Source organism: Polistes fuscatus, unplaced genomic scaffold, assembly GCF_010416935.1.
Source record: "Polistes fuscatus isolate 324 unplaced genomic scaffold, CU_Pfus_HIC Scaffold16, whole genome shotgun sequence".
NCBI lineage: Eukaryota > Metazoa > Arthropoda > Insecta > Hymenoptera > Vespidae > Polistes > Polistes fuscatus.
The window spans coordinates 1,657,023-1,676,094 of NW_025113064.1; the positions used below are offsets into that span (position 1 = coordinate 1,657,023).

Below are 19,072 nucleotides of genomic sequence, written 5' to 3' on the forward strand. Positions count from 1 at the left end.
TCTTATATTATTTTTAAATGGAGAGAGAGAGAGAGTCTTGGAAGAAAAAGAAAATAAAAATACTGACGCCACATTGACGCCACGTGCCGATCATTATGCTCTCGAAAAAGGGCAGCTTCTTCTTCTTATTCTTCTTATTATTCTTCTTCTTCTTTCACACGTGGCTGATCCACTTTGTCAAACTCAATTTGCCTGATTTCTATAAGAGCAACGAACTAAAATAATCTCTAACACGAAAGTAAAATGTTTCTCTGTGTGTATGTGTATGTGTGTGTAAGAGTGTTGCAAACAAGTATATATAGATGTTCGATTTTTTGAAATAACAGGTTTACGCGCAATTTTGTTGCATGATTCACATGCGACTGAATTATGTTATCTCTATGTGTGTGTAAGTTATGAAGATACTTCCAATTAATAATGATAATAATTATATGATATTTAATATAATATTAATATTACGATAATAGAAATGTTTCAATATAATTATAATATTTATCAAGAAAATATTCAAATAATATCCTAGAAATAATTACAAATACGATAAATATAATATAAAATAATATGATATAATATTATTTAATTACAATAATAATATAACAAATAATTACAAAGAAATAGTGAGAAGAAAAGAAGATAAAAAAAACAAAAAGGTAATAATAAAATGACAAAAAGAAAGTGAATAGGAAGGAAGATAATATAAGACTGTGCAATAAGGAAAAGGAAAAAGATAAAGAGAGTAATACAAAATAAAAAGATCCATTCTCTTATTCTCTTCCCTCTCTCTCTCTTCTTTTTATTCGCTAAGAGAGAACTCTCGTGAGAGCGGGTGGCCTTGAACAGGTCATCACCTCCGGCCGGTGATGCTGCGTCGGTGATGTTGCTGCCCAAGCTGGACCATCTTAACTTCTTCTTACTCCTTGAACCCCCTCTCCTCCTCCCCCCAACCTACCTTTCTCTCTTTCATTCTTTCCATCTCAAATATATTTTTGTCAACGTCCCAAAAAAGTTTCCACGAACGTATTATTATTTAACCGTATAATTAATCGTAACGATAAATTAACAATATATACAAAATATTGGGCCCGAACCTAAATGGATCTGAATTTATAATACTCGTTATACATTGGATTTGCATTAATTTTCAATTTAATCGACTAAATTTAACGACCGTTTCGATCGTTTTATTTTTTCGTATCGTTTGATTTCTTTTTTTTTTCATTCTTCTAATTAAACGTATAACGAAAAAATATTACGTGGAAGTGATGGGATGTTTTCTCTCTCTCTCTCTCTCTTTCTTTCTTTTTTTTTTTTCTTTATTTATAATTAAAAAGGAAATCATAATGTATCCTTGATATTTCAATTTGAATCGTGTCAGGATAAATTGAGAACAGGGCCATCCACGTGTCAACACCAACCCTTTCGGATTGATTCCATTGCGAGAAGGAATGAGAGAAAGAGAAAGAGAAGTAGACTTTCGAGAAGTAAAGATTACATTGCAAGTACAAAACTCGATTACCTTGTCCATGTCTCCTAGCTCAAATTCATCTACCTCATTGTAAATTAATCTAATACAGTTATCGTAACGTTACTAAACCTTTAATCCTTCGAAATATCAACTACATTTGTATTATTTATTATTTATTATTATTTATTACAAACAAGAATAAACGAAAAATTCTTCTACCCGGATTTGATCCCAACGAACCCCCCCCCCTCACTCGCCCATACCGTGTTTAAAATAATTTCATTGTAAAAATAGATGAAATATTTGTATCTTTTCTCTTCTTCTCTTCCTTTTCCTTCTTCTTCTTTTTTTTATTTTATTTGATTTTATTTTACCATGCTATCGAAATCTTTCAACGTTCAAACAAAAATTGTGGAAAGAAAAATGTGACTCCTTCAAATGCACGGGGGGGAGGGGGGTTGTCTGTGATGTATACGCGTGTATGTATGCGTGTATGTATGCGTAAATGTGTTTGAAGTATTTTTAGTCTTACAAACATCGCTTAGTCGGCTTTCTTTTATCCTTCTAAGGGGGTTTCAAGTCCTATGGTAAAAACAAATGAAAATTCTGATATATTTAGATTTCGAAAAGGAACTCACCCTAATGTTTCCCTAATGCCTTTGATCGTTATAATAATCTATTCTAAAATTGGTTCGAATAATATTGAATCTTAAGCAACGTTTGCTACGATGTTTACTTGCTTTTAAATCAAACTGAATCTTTTGAAGATAAAGAAAAAAAGAAAAAAAGAAGAGAAAGAAAGAAAGAAAGAAAAACGTAATAGAAAAGATGCTTAGAAATATTAGATTGGAAGTTAGGATAGGGAATGAAGAAGTATAGTATATGCATGGTTACATTGAATGTTTAATAAAGACAGGTCAACTGGAGTCAACAGTGCAGCTGTGTCTACTAACATAAGATCAAAATGGTTTCCTCGATTCGTTATAGCTCACTTTAAAAACTCCTTACTTCTATTTACTATATTTTAACTTCCTCATTTTTCTTTTTTGCGTTGTTCTTAGACAATCTAATTTACCATACGGAACCCGATAGATTCATTTTTCTTCATTTAAATGTCAAACATCAATTTCAAGGATGGACACTTGATTATTTGTTCTTTTTTTTTTCTAATTGATCATTTTTATTAATAGTACTCAGTAACCGAGAGTGTTCTTGAAAAATATTTATTCAAATAACACGGTATTATTGAATTTGTATCTGTAATTGTGATTTATTTGCGAATAAATGTATTAAATATTGTTGTTAAATTTAAGGATAATCGAAGAATATTATTATTTGATATTTTCAATGTTAAATAATTTTTGAATTGTAATATTAAAAAGAACGTTTTATTATAATGATTTCAGAACGAGATGAAACGAGTCGTCTGAATCGAATCGAAGATTTCCGCGAGTCGAAGGATACTAAAACGAACAAAGGTGAGTTTTCTTTACATTGTCGGTCAAATGATTATTGCTCGTAATTGAGAAACAAAAAAGAACAAACAATTTAAGAAAACGAGCCGGGGCCCCTCCGTTCCTTGTTCATTTCTAAAATGGATACCACATATTACGAAACACCCTGTATGTTACACCTTCTCATTTATACGTTTACGTATCCACATGTATATAATAGCATACATTTTCATTTATAAGTATGTGTATATATATATATATACTATATATTTATAAGTATATCTCTACATGTATATATGATTACTCGTTTATAACCGGAACCTCGAGCGTGTTATTATTAAATTATTGAAGAGTAAGAAAGAAAGATACCGCAGAGCAAACAAGACTTTCCGAGATAAATTTCGTTCGATCAAAATGAAAAGTGAATATTAAATGAAATTAAATAAATAATATATATATATCGTTTTTATATAAACGCATTGGTAAAAACTTGAAATTAAAGAAGAAGAAGAAGTAGACAAAAATCTGACACGAATTTCAGTTGCTAGAAAAACAAAACAAAACAAAACAATTTGCACGTACGTTATTAAAATAAATGATGAATTATTGTCGAATATAAATAAGTAAATAAAATGTGAAATGATAATAATCGTTAATCTAAATAAAATGTAGACGACAGTCGTACGTCAAAGTTAGTCAATTTAAATGTCAGATGATCGTTTGGTTGGTTGGGTGGTAAAAGGATCGGGGTTCCCGTAACAATGGCGTCAAGCCACAAATAGTTTACCGATTTACGATCCTTGCCGGCCTTCGCGCGTTCTCTCGTTGGTGAAAGTAACCAAGAATTCGCCCTCGATCGTGTTGCGAACTTCACATTGAGAGATCCTCTCACGACGTGTCACGAACTTGCTCGAACAACACAACTCTATGGTTTGTTGCTTTACCAAACATAAAGATACCATCCTGTTCTATCCTAATTTTCATTTACAATTTCAATCCTTAGAATATTATTATCTAGGATTCAAAATATTTAATTGAATCAAATGTTCGTACGTTTATTCTGTTGAAATTTGAACTTTGAAACTGCATAATTTCGTTTATTCAAACATTTATGGGGATAACCCATTGTTACATAAAGATACAGATAAAATAAAGATGGTATAAATATAAATAAACAAATAATTAAATTATAAAAAGATACATAATAATAAATATAAGTATAAATAAATATTATATGTGTGTACATAAAATAATATAAAAATAAATATAAATAAATAGATATAAAATATACATAGAAATAAACAAGACTTATATAAATATATTAACAGAATAATAATAAATAAAGTTAAACAATTAACAAAATTGAATGGAACAAATGGATTGATTTTTATATGGGGGGGGGGGGGAGAATTGTGTTTTAAATATCACGTTAAATGTTCATTTTTGTTTAGTTGAATCATGTTGAATATTCCAGGTGAAAAAAGTCCAAGGGGATATATTTATTGTGTAATATAAGGATCGTAGTAGAATGCGGAAACATTTGGAAAGGAGTACAAAACGACTCCTCCGTTGTTTTACGTGCCTCGAGGCATCGATGACGTTCCTTTCTTTCTTTCTTTCTTATTCGTGTGACCTAACAGAATATTATTTCTCTTCCGATTATACTTAAAATGAAATATAACAAAATGATTGAATTATAATTTAAAGAAAAGAGAAAATGATTGAACAGATGGTAGACAATAATATCGCAGATGTAATATCTAATCAAAACTCTGATACAATTAAAAGCTTATTATCTATCCTGATATAAATCTTGAGATAAGTTAAACGTTCGATTGGCACGTTGCAATTATCTTTTCCAAGTATTAACGGGGAAGTTCCAAGTTAAAATATTATTCGCAGGTTTAAACTTTGATCATTGTTCGTGTTGGTAAATATAACGTGATATCATTTGCCAAAAAAGATTTAGATAAACTTATTATCTGATAAACTCTGCTTTCCAAGGTATTCCTACGACCTTCCCAATACCATTACTTTTTATCTTTTTATCTTTTTATTTGTTCTCTTTTTCTTTTTCTCCTATAACACTCTTTAATCATAAATATAATACTCCTGACGTAATATATTTCATTTTGTATACACTTGGAATACTTTTTAAACTTGTTTCCTAATCGTGTAGAAACAACAACAAAAATCCTAATCAAAGATCTAATCTCGTTTGAAAGTAACCACTAATCGTTTTAACATTCTTTTAAGTGAGAATCATTCATTCGATTAGGTCAATTATTTAATTGCCTATAATCTAATTCTATTGATTATAATAATAATAATAATTGACAAAAATACGCGTGAAGAGAAAAAAGAAATTATATAAAATTATAAATGTTGAATTTGTCTTTGTTTATGCGAAGATAAGAAGTATATTTTATAATATACATATACAAAGTTGTATATGTATTGTATACGTGTATATATATACATAGGAAAGAAAAAATTCGCGTTAATCTACAGTTATATACATACATTTATATACTTTCTTATCTTGCTAGAACGCGAATGCTCGGAATGCGAGACATCAAAATCACGTTTGCTATGCAAAACGTTTGCGAGACTCGACGGGAGTCTTTTACAAACGTCTCCTATATATAATACATATTTTAAAACGTTCATTTTTAAAATTCGTTTCACATTACTGTTCCATTCCCAATGAAAAATCTAATTGACAATGTTTCAAATTGTTTTTTACAAATCTAAAATATAAATTGATTCTTATCGTAGGTAATATCAGAAATTCAATCAACATTTTCATCGAATGATTCATATAAAATTGAATTTTTTTTTGAATATGATAAAAACAATAATAATAACAATTATATTTAATCGATCTACAAGACTTTTAACTTTGCAAATTCGTAACGAAGCAAAGTACGATTAGATTAGAATAAATATAAAGTAGAAAATCATATTTTGTGAGACGTAATTTCTAAACGATGAGTAATCAATAATTCGAATATAAATTTTGTATAATTTTGAAAACTTATATTAGATCACTAATATTATTATCGATACACACACACACACATATATATTAGTAATGAATTGAGTCATACAATTCACATTGTTAACACGTTATTCAACGATTAATAGATCTACCTTGAAACGAAAAAATATACATAAAATACTAAATTGCATAGTCGAACTCGTTATTTTTCCAACGATTATAACAATAGGATTACTTACTTACTTACTTAATTACTCATTTACTAACGTATCAAGCGTGATGATATTCCGATAAGAGAGAACAGAAAAGAATGAAGGATAAAAAGAAACGCACAGAAGAAGAAGAAAGAAAAAAATATAGTTAAAGTATCTGGAAATGAGTCGATGGTATTATCATTGATGATTTCATCCTTCTAAACTATCTTTCATCCTTTTATTATATCGTTGTTTCTTTTTATCATCGTCAGTTGCAATGCGAAACTATACAACGGGGGACGTGTGTGTTACATTTGTACAAAAATTAATTATACAGATTTATAATATTATCAACGATAACAACGGTAATAATTAATTAAAAAAAGAACCAAAAAATACGAATAAAATTCATACGAACGATAACACGAGAAAGAAAGTTAAAAAAATGTCAGAAGAAAACTAATATTTCTTAGACTCGGAGTTTAACAAATTATTTACAAAAATTAATATACAGATTTATAATATTATCAACGATAACAACGGTAATATTTAATTAACGGTAATAATTAATGAAAAATAATAAAATTCATGCGAACGATAACACAGAAGAAAACTAAAATATAATCAAATATTTTGTAGACTCTCAGAATCCAAGAAAGTATTTACAAAAATTAATATACAGATTTACAATATTATCAACGATAACAACGGTAATATTTAATTAACGGTAATAATTAATGAAAAATAATAAAATTCATGCGAACGATAACACAGAAGAAAACTAAAATATAATCAAATATTTTGTAGACTCTCAGAATCCAACAAAGTATTCGATATTTACCCTCTCCCTCCCTCTCTCTCTCTCTCTCCTGTTTGTATTTTTCTGTCTTTCTCTTACTGTGATTTGAACGGAAAGGAACGGGCCCCGATGGTGTTGTGCTAACCACGGAAGCTGGCCTCGAGAAGCAATGTCGTCCAGTCTTACGAGAGCCTTCTTGCCGGTAAGAACAAGTCCTCTCCTCTCCCTTTTCTACCCCCCTTCTCACTCCCTCTTCCTTCTTCTTCTTATTCTTCTTGTTTGGTCCCTCTGCGAGGTATCCTTAACAACGACAGTCGACTTGGACACACCGGCAACAGTTTTCTTCAACGACTTCTGAGATGCCACCTCTACTAACATTTTAAAGAAATTCTTACTCGCCTATTATAATCTCATAATCATTTTATTTTTTATTTTTTTTTTTATATATATTGCACGTTATTCTTTAATTTTTTTTTTTAATGTTGGTTTGTTTCAAAAAAGAAAAAAAAGTTTGATCATGCTTCGAGAACATGGGACAAGAGGTAAAATTTTGTTCTATTAGAACTTGTTTGGATCACAGAATTTATCCACAATTTTTATCAAAAATTATCTACGAACTGTTGTTGAACGTTGTTGCATTATTTTGTTGTTGCTAGAATTATCTAATAAGTGGATTGATTTATTGTTAACAGATTATAACGTCCTGTCTTAATTTCTTTTCCTCCCCACCCCCAAGATTTGATTGTATTTTCTTTAAGATTGTAACGAGAATCATTGATAATTATTAGTGAAAGTGTTCCACGAGATGATCGATCGTTTAAAGAAACTGGTGGGGGGGAGGGGAGGACGAAATTATTTCAGTGAAAATATTTATCGAAAGTGTTGGCAAAGTGTGTAGAAAAGTGTCTGTTTAAAAATTATTGCAAAATATTTGGTTTGATCTTACAACAGTGTTAATTAATGAAAAATGAAGCATCGCTTTAAATACGACAAATGTGTGTTAAGTTTTGCGCAATCTTTTAATAGAAAAAAAGAAAAAGAAAAAGAAAGAGAGAGAGAGAGAACGTTTAAAGACGTCGCACGAGGTTTTCTAAGAACTTAGAATGCTTTTTAACGAGAGATAAGTATAAAGTACGTTAATGAAATAGCGAGAGGAATATAAAATGATAGAAAGAGATAGAACGGAGATAAGGATAGAATAGATGGATGATAAATGTGTCTACATCGAATTCTCTCAAATACTTAACGATTCGACGAATCCCTCCTCCTCCTCCTCCTTTTGTAAGCATTGAGAATCGTGACGCGAATTATTATTACAAACTAACTTTTACAACAACGTTTCTTTTTCCATGTATACGTAAATTCTTTTTTTGCACGAAATGCAAGAAAAAATTACTAACCAAGATTTTTATTATTCGATACACTCTTCTTTACAACTTGGATAAAAATTTGTTCCATAACAAATAAAGAAAATTGCAATTTAATGAAAGTACACACGTTGCATTACTTTTTTAAATTGTAACATTTCAAACGAATATAATATTATATTGATTCAAAATTCTGGATTGAATTAAAAAGAAATAAATTAAGGAGATCGTACGTATCTCCGAAAATAAAAAAAAAATACATTTAGTGTCGTGTTCTTGTGTATGTGTGTGTAAAGAAGTGCATAGGAATGAGCGTACTTTACTTACTTACATATGTACATATGGTGACGCACGTTGTCCCTGATATCGGTACAAATATGGTCCGATCGGCCGTTAACACGAATGCACACGAATGCACATACATTATAAAATACATATATATATATTTATACAGAGTGTTTCAAAATATCTAGACAAAATTTCAAGGGGTAGTTTTGGTAGACTCTAAAATAAGAAAAAATAAATTCATGGGGCCCCCACGATATAACTTTGTTCCCAAATTATAATCATTGTTTATATTACACACGTTGCAACATTATTTTCATAGAAACTACTCCCAACTGGCTCTCACATTATAGATTTTTAATTTAAACTACCAAGAATGTGTCTCTTCTTATCGTAGATTTTTCTCGTTCGTACAAAAATACCAGGTGTTGTTTGAATTAGTCGAGAACGTGAGATAAGAAGCTTAATTATCGTAAATAATTGAAAGGAAACACAGTTGGTAAAGTAATATGAATTATATTGGAAGACAAAACACAGATGTAATTCAGGGTCATATATCAAAGGTGTATGATTGTATAAACGATTCTTATTCTTTTTTTTTCTATTTTTAAACTACTAAAATCAGCCCTTGAATATATGCTCATTTTGAAACACCTTGTATAAATATATATATATATATGTTAGTTTCTTATTGGTATTAACACACGTTTCTTGCACTCTCGTACGCATACATATTGATCATTAACCAAGAAGCTGTTCATTCGGATCGAGCATTGCTTTTCCAAGGAACCGAACGGCGATAAGAAAAAGCCATAAGTCCGCGAAGTTAAACTTTTATCCCGACGTATAGGAATGCGGAGATTAACTGGTTCGCGATTTTAGTTGATAGGAATCCCATAAGAAACGTTTACTTGGGTATGCACTTTGTCAAGTTTCAACTTGACATTTATTTTTACCAAGTTAACGGCTAGTTCATTGCATTCTTCTTTCTACGCGAGCCTTCAAACGTTCGAATTTTCAAATAAAAATGAATATAAATAAATAAATAACGAGAATATTAATTAGACTATTAATTTTAAATAATTTTGAAATAATCTCTAAGTTCAATTTATTTCACGAGGGATCCCAAAATGACGTAAAATGACTTTTTCTCATCTACCTCTTTATAACTCTCATTTATATTCTTTTTAAGCGTTTCTTTTCTTTTATTTTATTTTCTTTTTTGTTCTCTCATTCGTTTCTTTTTGGAGAATGGGACATCTCTCCCATTCGCGATTACGCTACGTCTCCAAGCGTGTCCTTCGAGTTTGCAGCCATCTTTGGTTAAAGGAGAAGGGCCGTTTTACTCCTTCCATCCATCCATCCTTCCTTCCTTCCTTCCTTCCTTTCTTCCTTTACTTGCTTGCTTATATACTTGCTTGCTCACGAAGAACCCGATTCGCAGTTAAAAGCGAATCGTAGGAAGGATTCCCAGGAATGCGAAGATGATAATGCACCGTTAGTTGCTAATAGCCCCTGTGCACCATGGGGTTCTCTTTGTCACACTTCTCTCTTCTCTCATGCACACACACACACACACGTACACACATGCACACATATATGCAACAAGGAAAGGACAAAAAAAAAAAACGATACAAAATTCTTATCCTTTGGAAGCTCCGAGAACCAGGAAATTCAAGAACATCGGAGGAGTCCTGAATGTTCCCCTTAAAATCGTTCGATCGAATCGAATGATCCTTTCATAACGGAATTCGAACTTTAACTTTATTTCACATCCTAACCGATTACCTTTTTTTCTTCTTCTTCTTCTTCTTATTCTTCTTATTCTTCTTCTGCCTCTGATTATTTTCTTCCGTCATTTGATTTATCGAGAATATAAATCACACGAGCTCAACCCTAAATCCGATCGAATGATCGGAATATGATTTGTTTGAAAAATAAAATTAACTCAAATATGATATGAAACGTTAAAAACAAATAAAATAACAAACGTATAAATAATATCGGAAAGCATTCGAATGTTTTTCAAGACTGCAACTGTAAATTAATTATAAAAAGATTATTTTTATTTTTTTTTATTTTGGTAAGATGGCTTAAAATCTTGTAGCCCAGCAAATATACGACTCGAACGATCTATAAATTTGAACACAGGATACACACACAATTCCCATATCTGGGAATACGTGTATATAAATAACATCCTACGCTGCTAACACGCGTATGATACAATATATGCACGCATATATTTGAATTTAGTCTCTCTTTTTCAGATTCGGTAAATGATAGAATGGACAATTGTGGAGGCGGTCAACGGCTGCCCCCAGATGGGGACGAGTTTCCAGCAGCATATCAAGAATTTGCTAACGATAACGCGACTCAACACGAATACAGATTTCCAACTAACTCGACGACTGCTATAACCGCTACAACTACTTCCACTATGTCGACTACTACGACGATTATTAATAATAATAATAATAATAATATTACCGAAAATAATAGTTTTCGTTTGTACGAAAACGATAATAAAAAATCTTTCAACGTTAAGGATAACTTCAAAGTATTAAACAACGACAGCAACAACGTTCTCGGTTCGAGAACCGAAAAGAATTATTTTGAAACGAATTTAGACGACAAATCTGCAAACAGAAATTTCTCCAATTCGATCGGTCACAACAGCCAATCCGATGGTTCGCAGATCGCCAATGGTGAGGCCATATTAATATCTGAAAAGAAAATTGAAATAGCTGCTTATTATCATAAAGAAATTCCGAGTATCGAAACGGAAATTCAAATTCGATCCGAAGAAATATGCCCCGAGGTTCCGCCACCTTTACCTTTGACTGGTACATTTTGATTCATTCAAATCTTTTCAATTTTTATAATATTTATAATAAATTTCAATTTTTTAATAATTTATTCGTTTGAATTACAGGCCCACCAAAACTGGAACAATTGAATTTACATTCGAAAAGCATCGATCAATCTCCTACAAAATTTTCTATAAACGTAGATCCGTGGAGACAAGACGACAAATCTGAAAGATCGGTCAGAGACAAAATAGCAATGTTTTCCTCGCAAAGTAGTTTGGATGCACCTCTGTTCCCGAATACGGTAAACGTTGCTAACGTAACTAACGTTAGAAAATTATCCAAATACAAATCGAGCGAGGACGTTTGTTCGGATGAGAAAAGTCCTAATCATAAGGAAAGATGTTCATTTTTCTCGGACAGAACTCAAAGTTCATTCGATTTGACCGATTCCGTTAAGAGTTATTCTCCGGAAGGTTCACCTTGTAAAAGATATCCTAACAGTTCGAAAATGTTACCACCGCCACCGCCAGTACCACAAAAACCAACGATAGCAACCACTTCTATGGACGCCAAAAATTACATTACATCTTTGCCAATGAAATCTTATTCGCCATCTAGTACAATTTCTTCCCCGGATAATATACAAAGTTCAACGAAATTGTATTCCTCGATGTTGAACAGCCCGATAATCAGCCCGATAAGCAGCCCAACGAAAACTACATCGACGCCGATTTTAACGAGAGCTACGAGTTTCTCGGGATCAAGCTCGTTTACTCAAGAACGATCGTCGGGAAACAATGATGTATCTAATGGTAATAATCAAGTATCCAGAACAAATTCCTTGGCTTCTACTTTTAGAAGAAACAGCGAGGATATGAGAAGAACTAGCTTGAACCAACTGATCGAACAGAGGAGACGATCGATCTCGAAGTTACGTGGTTTGGTAATACCTGAAAAGGAAACTGTACCTATCGAACAACCTATCGTTGATCTACCGGAGATTAAATCGCGTAATTCCATATTACTGAGTCAGGTTAGTCCGACGATATAAAAATGATTAATATTAATCATCTAATTTTTCATATTTTAATCTACATATTTATTTTACAGTTACCCAAGGCTAACATTCACGACAAATGGGGATCGCAAAGTTCAATAGCAAGTAATACAAGTTCAGCTAGCGTTCCTTTGAAAGCTACATCTTTCAAGATGCCAGCTCCTCAGATAAACTCAAAATATTCACCAGCTTTCAAAAGGAAGAGTCTGACGGTTTACGGTTCCTCCAGTAATACAATCAATTCTTCAACGTATATGACAAAAAATACTCAAGGTAGTAACACGAGTAGCAATACGAGTAACACCTTGTCCGAACCACCTAAAAGTTTAGAAAGTATTTGTAGTCCGACGAGAAGCGACTACAGTTTTGAATTTGTTTCTACGAGTAATTCACCAGATGTTTTACGCGGTAGACCAAGAACTAATACACAGAGAAAAACGCGTAACGATTACGATGACTCTGACAATGACTCTGCAGTAAGTAGTTCTCAGAGTAGCATATCGCGTGGTTTCAGTCCACCTATGTCACCTGTACCATCGGAAAGATCAACCGTTTCTTCTGAAAGATCTTACGTGTCGAATGAGTTAAACTATCAACGTCGATCCTATATCATAGACACCTCGAATAAAACTTTTGTTAAGTCTGACAATGAATCAATAATTAATACAGAACAATTTCATGCCAGACCTAATATTCTTAATAATGAAAGAACATACGTTTCATCGGAAAGATCATCTTCGTCGAGCAGTAGTACTAGCAGTTCTAATGCACATTCACCTCAGCCAGTAGATACAACTAGGAGTTCACAAATTCCTCAAAGGCAAGCATTGAGAAGATCTAACAGTACTGAAACGAATTGTAGTACATCATCGACCTTGACATCGGGTTCCCAAGCTAGTGCAGAGTCATTATCGAGACGAGTATTGAAGCCTCAGAGCGTAGAAGCCATCAACAGAAAGAATATCTTGGCTAGTGCAAGATGTAGAAGTGGTAGAGACTTAAACGGTTCTCCACTAATCCAAAGAAAATTCTCGGACGAAGAGGAGACTCATGCTGAAAATGGTGGAACCACGAGAAGAAAAAATAACGTTAATAATGGCGTTCCTAAACAGGATATCAAAATAGCTTACATAGAAGTTACTGATTCCTTCTTAGAAGAAGATGATCAGTTGCAAAGGAAAATTGAAGAGCCTAAATTACCTCCAAAAAGAACTATCATCACACCAGCTGTGAGACCACCCAAATCGGAAATGCTGGAACCTTCGAACGACTTGAAGATGTGGGTTAGAGCCGAAGCAAAAGCTTTGGCTAGATCTGCAGAAGAAAAGTTAGTTAATACGATAGAAAAAGAAAGTTCAGTGGTCTTGAAAAATCAAACTACGTCACGTAACACTAACGAACAATACAATTCCAATGATTTAGGCTTGAAGAAAAGATCTGTTCAAAAGGAAACTGAACAGATTTCGCAAGAAACTATGAAACAAAGATGCAAGGTCAGTACTCCAATAAAAAATACACAAGAAGATCAAAACGATCTTTTGACTATTCTAACGACGAGAAGTAGATCGAGATCTGCGATACACGTCGATGATGGTAGTTTCGGTAGATCCAAGAGTCAAATGAGTTTAGAAGACATACTAAGTGCCAAGGTAGAAACTCCGGGTCCTAAATTATTACGAACGCAAAGTATCGAAGGTAGAACGGAAAATGGAAGTGGTTTGTCTTCGTATAGACCTAGTACAGAATCCAGAGACAATAATCGTTTTATCAAAAAGACTCCAACGAATTCTAACGATTCTTGGCGAGAGGATAAACTATTTGTCTCAAAAATACCGACGTTAGATAGATCGAGAATCTTAGACAACAATGATGAAACAGAAATAATAGAAAAATCAAAAAACAATACGTCCAAGATTCCAACAGCTAGGAATTTAGGTAGACGTAGCGTCAGTGTAACTGACATGAAAAAAGCTTTAGATAAAATCGATGCTACAACTAATGGTCAGAATCAACAAGTAACGCAAACTTCGTCTCACAATCGATTCCCAAGTTTGGACAGTAGCGTCGATGAGAATGTATCATCGATTGGAAATGAAACAGATAACGAAAGATTTTATAGCGAACAATTTGGTAGTATAAGTTCATTGGCCAGCAGTACTAGCCTGATTTCGCAACAAGAATTAGCTCAGCTTGTAGAAGAGGCTAGCTTGGAGGAAGCTCGTTGCGCTCACGAAGTCATAGTAGTCTTACTCCACAAAGAAAATCCTACAGGAAGTGTGGGAATAACATTGGCAGGTGGAGCCGATTGCGAAGTTAAAGAAATAACTGTTCATCGTGTATTAGCTCATTCTATTGCTGACAAGGATGGTCGCGTTCAAAGAGGAGATAGAATACTTAGTATTAATGGTAGAAGTGCGCGTGGTCTTACGCATAGAGAAAGCTTAACTGTATTAAAACAACCAAGATCAGAAGTTGTACTGGTTGTATCCAGAGCAAGAATCGAAGAAGGATGTAAATTGAGATCAAGGACTGCTAGTGTCGAAACCATTGTTGAAGGTAATCAATCGTGTTACATTTGATTCATTTAAAACATTAATACAATAAACAATATACTTTAAAATAATTTTTAATTCTACTTAAAAGAAAATATTAATCTCTTCTTAGGATTCGAAATGAATGCGGTGGAAGATACTGCTTGGGGTCCACCATCAATGGTCGCAGTTTACAAAGATGGAGCTGGTCTTGGATTCAGTTTAGAAGGAGGACGAGATAGTCCACTTGGAGACAAACCGTTGGTAATAAAGAAAATATTTACTGGTGAGTAAACTTTGATATCCTTTAAACTTATTCTAATTAAAATAATCTTAATCAAACTATTTCTTAAAATATTAGGAGGTGCTGCTGAAAAGACAGGTGCATTGAAGGCAGGGGACCAATTACTGGAAGTAAACGGTAGTGATGTTACAAGAATGTCGAGGATAGAAGCTTGGTCTCTGATGAAAAAATTACATGACGGTGAAGTGAACCTCCTAGTCAGGCACCCTGCCACCAAGTCCTCGTGAATTATAGTAAATTATAAATGGACTTCTCTTGTTTTTGCATCGTTGGATTCAATTATCAAGGGATTATCAATTTTTCAGATCAGAGAATTGATGGAAATAATGGATGAAAATGAAAATGAAAATGAAAATGAAAATGAAAAGAAAAAGAAAAGAAAACATTTTTATATACATATATATATATATATATATATGTGTGTATATATATATATATTTATTAACTATTGTTTTCATTTTTAAGGTTATGCCATGTACGTCAAAGTATAATATTCGTTAAAATAATAATCAAGAAAGAAAAAAGAATGAGAAAAATAGAAATAGTGCCTTAGAAAGAGACAAATTGAATGCATTTATTATATCAACTTTTTGAAGCATAACCTTAAAATATATATATATAGTGCTGAAACAGTGCAATAATACTATCGACGTTAAATAGTTCGTATAGTTGAAATCCTAAAATCCTCGCTAATTAAGTCATATTTACCTTAATAATACTGCATAATTTCGTAATAGTTTCTTCGTTTTTCCTCCTAAATTTTTATCTCCTAACCCTTTCACTCTCCTTAGAGGCTTACCAGAACATATAGTGGATGTCATTTAAAATCGTACACTATCACGCTTATTAGATTTGTTTTGAAAACTATTACAATATATATTAATACACTAGTATATCTTTATTATATATTAAATTAATTTAACTTGAAAATATTATTAATAACAAATGAACTATGCAAATACGAAAATAATTTACAAACAGTCACTAAAAATCGTATGTGTTGGTATAACTGTAAGAATAATCGATTGCATCGTATGCCTCGATACTCGTAGGCATATCGATTTTTTCACTTTTAACAGTTGGCCATCTTTGTTTCCACTATTCAAATGGTTTCTAGTAATAGAATCAATTTAATAATTATTTTTTAATTGTTTAAACATTACATACTTATATACACTTGTACATGTATGAACAATTATAAATAATTTATAAGGAAAAATCTAGTAATCGTAGCGATGTATGATTTTAAGTGACAATCACTATATACAAATATACAATTTACAAGAAATTAAAAAACAGCTTAATAGTTTCCAATGAATATATATAAATATAAACGCAATGCATCACGAATTTTGCATTATTATTATTATTATTATTATTATTATTATTATTATTATTATTATTATTATTATTAATAAAATATGTTATAAGATTTTTGTTAATCTAAAATTATTATTATTATGATTTGTCATGTTACGTTGCTTCTTACGAATACAAAAAAAAAATCTATGTTTCTTTGTTTAAATATATAAAAAACTATTATATTAATATAAGGCAAAATATATTATTAATATTGGATTTATATTATTTTAAATTAAATTTGCAATTAGTGTTTTCTTTTTTGGTATTCTGTGTGTGTTTGTAAAAAATTGTACTGTGATATGTATGCATGACGTTGTTTAAATAAGATAAATTAACAAGCAAACAAACAAAAAATATGAAAAAAAAAAGAGAAAAGTATGATATAAATTATTATTAATCTTTCTGCATCAATGAGATATCGAATATAATATAATCTACAATTTACAGTCAACGTTATATATAAAGTTGGTTATTATCTAACTCTAATAATATTAATTTTTTTGTTAAATAATATTTCTACATACATATCTAAATACAGGAGTTTATAAACAAAAGCCATCGCTCGGTGTATTTTTTAATATAAATGGAGAAAAATAATAAAAAATAAAAATAAATACATAGCGTGTCATAAATAAATAGATCAATATATTTTGATAAAAATTATCCCAGTTAATATATAGATAAATAGATAATTTGTTTATGTAATAAATGTATTAATACATATATCTACTTACAATATACTCTAATACCAATATACTTTCTTAGGTATACGATCTTCCTGAATACCCATTTTTTCCATAATATCCATTTCGAAAGTTTTTAATGCTGGCTAAAAGTATATGTAAGAAAAATATATTAAATAATAACATTCTATTACATTTTCTTGTATTACTCGAATGATGGTATATATAACAACGCTTACTTTGAATGTTACTGCTTCTACATCATCCTTAGACGTATCTTTACTTTGATCTTTGTAAAGCCGAGGACTCTTATAATCTATAGTTTCTAGTGCGGATTCAGGAATCGGAATAATTCTACCGGTTCTAATGGATACGCGTACTTTCTCACCCATTTCTGTATATCTCCATTCTATCTTGGTTCCATTTCTAAACGATATATCAAATGAATAATAATATAATAAAATATAAACTCATAACATGTGTTAATATTTTAATATACATACAAATCATGAGGATCGACCAAAGCGATATCGGTAGTAACTAATAACGGTTTTTCAGTTGCCATGAATATTCCAGGAAACGTTTTAGTTTTTCCTATACACTCCAATTTAGTATTAAGACCTTCGACAATGACCCAATTTCTTTCCTGTATTATTTCTTTGACTATACCTTGTTTACCTTTATCTCTTCCTACTAATATTTCAACCTACGACAAAGAACGATCTAATTCTATTCTCAACGCATACTAAATTTAAGAACTAATATAAAATCAAATATTCGATTACTCTGTCGCCACGGAAAAAACTCCAATCTTTGATAGGCTCAACGGGAATAGCTGGGGGCAATCCCATTTTAGAATTTTCTACCTTAAAATGAGTCGTCCAAGGTTTATGAATGGAAAACCAATAACGTTTACGCTCATGAGTACGGTTAAGATATTGAACTTTTCTAGGAGTTCTCCAATAAACCTATTTTTACAAATTATATACGATAATAAACATAATACGATGATACAATTGTTTTTATTATTGCTATATGATTATAAATGTTAGAATTAAGGTTAGTAAAAATTATAAATAAATAAACTTTAACGCACTTGTCGCATGGTACGGTCTATGTAGGAGTCAGGTAAATTAGAATATTTCTTCGTCCATTCTGCAACTCTTTTAAATAAATAATTAGTTAATCTCATGATTGTTTTTAATTTTAAACCTTTTTATTGAACGATAATAATAAACTTGTCTAACTACACTTTAACCACACGCGAGATTATTTTACGTAACAGTCTTACCAACATTACTAAATTAATGTTTTTATTAATTTTAAACTACATAATTCGGAATTGGACAATTAAACAATAATAATTTGTTTGATATTAAATACATATGATATCACAGATAATTAAATCAATCAGGTAATTAAAATTAAATTATTATATAGTAGGGGAGAAATGGCGCTAATTTTAAATATATATTATAATCTTAAATAATAAATTGGAAATATTTCGACCTGTAATTGTTGTTAATTTCGATATAAATATTGTTTAAATAAATGAATATTCTTATATATAATTAATCATTATTTTAACAAAATTACAAATGTTTTGTATGAATTAAAAATATTTTCTGTCCAAAATATTCAACTTTACAATTAATATTTAGTTGACAAAAATAAAAGAATATATATTGTTATGACGTATGAATTATTAAACTAAAACATATATTACAAACAATAAAAGTAATAAAAAATACGAAAAA

At 31.1% G+C, this 19,072-nt stretch overlaps 2 protein-coding genes across 7 annotated transcripts in view; one reads left to right on the forward strand and one right to left on the reverse strand.

The window, feature by feature from the left end:
- Positions 1–15,601, forward strand: part of LOC122514977 (probable serine/threonine-protein kinase DDB_G0282963) — a 41,714-nt gene extending 26,113 nt beyond the window's left edge. The window contains exons 7-12 of the mRNA XM_043632113.1: positions 2,872–2,943; positions 10,836–11,411; positions 11,501–12,411; positions 12,489–14,991; positions 15,100–15,252; positions 15,328–15,601. Coding sequence (XP_043488048.1) covers positions 2,872–2,943; positions 10,836–11,411; positions 11,501–12,411; positions 12,489–14,991; positions 15,100–15,252; positions 15,328–15,497 — 4,385 coding nt within the window. The 3' untranslated portion in view covers positions 15,498–15,601. The remainder of the gene's footprint in view (positions 1–2,871; positions 2,944–10,835; positions 11,412–11,500; positions 12,412–12,488; positions 14,992–15,099; positions 15,253–15,327) is intronic.
- On the reverse strand, positions 7,177–18,626 carry LOC122514865 (probable 39S ribosomal protein L24, mitochondrial). Of its 6 annotated transcripts, none has more exons than XR_006303144.1 (7): positions 18,412–18,626; positions 18,101–18,283; positions 17,819–18,021; positions 17,555–17,741; positions 17,367–17,461; positions 8,612–11,291; positions 7,177–7,281 (listed from the first exon to the last, which is right to left on the reverse strand). XR_006303144.1 is itself a non-coding variant. In XM_043631954.1 (6 exons), exons 1-5 carry the CDS (start codon positions 18,505–18,507, stop codon positions 17,375–17,377), a joined length of 756 nt encoding a protein of 251 aa, XP_043487889.1. In that variant the 5' UTR covers positions 18,508–18,626; the 3' UTR covers positions 7,177–7,281; positions 17,367–17,374. The 6 variants fall into 6 exon arrangements, 3 of the variants coding, with proteins under 3 accessions (XP_043487889.1, XP_043487888.1, XP_043487887.1); XR_006303142.1 differs by having other exon boundaries at positions 7,177–7,284; XR_006303143.1 differs by having other exon boundaries at positions 7,177–7,284; positions 8,608–11,291.
- Positions 18,627–19,072: the final 446 nt, after the last annotated feature.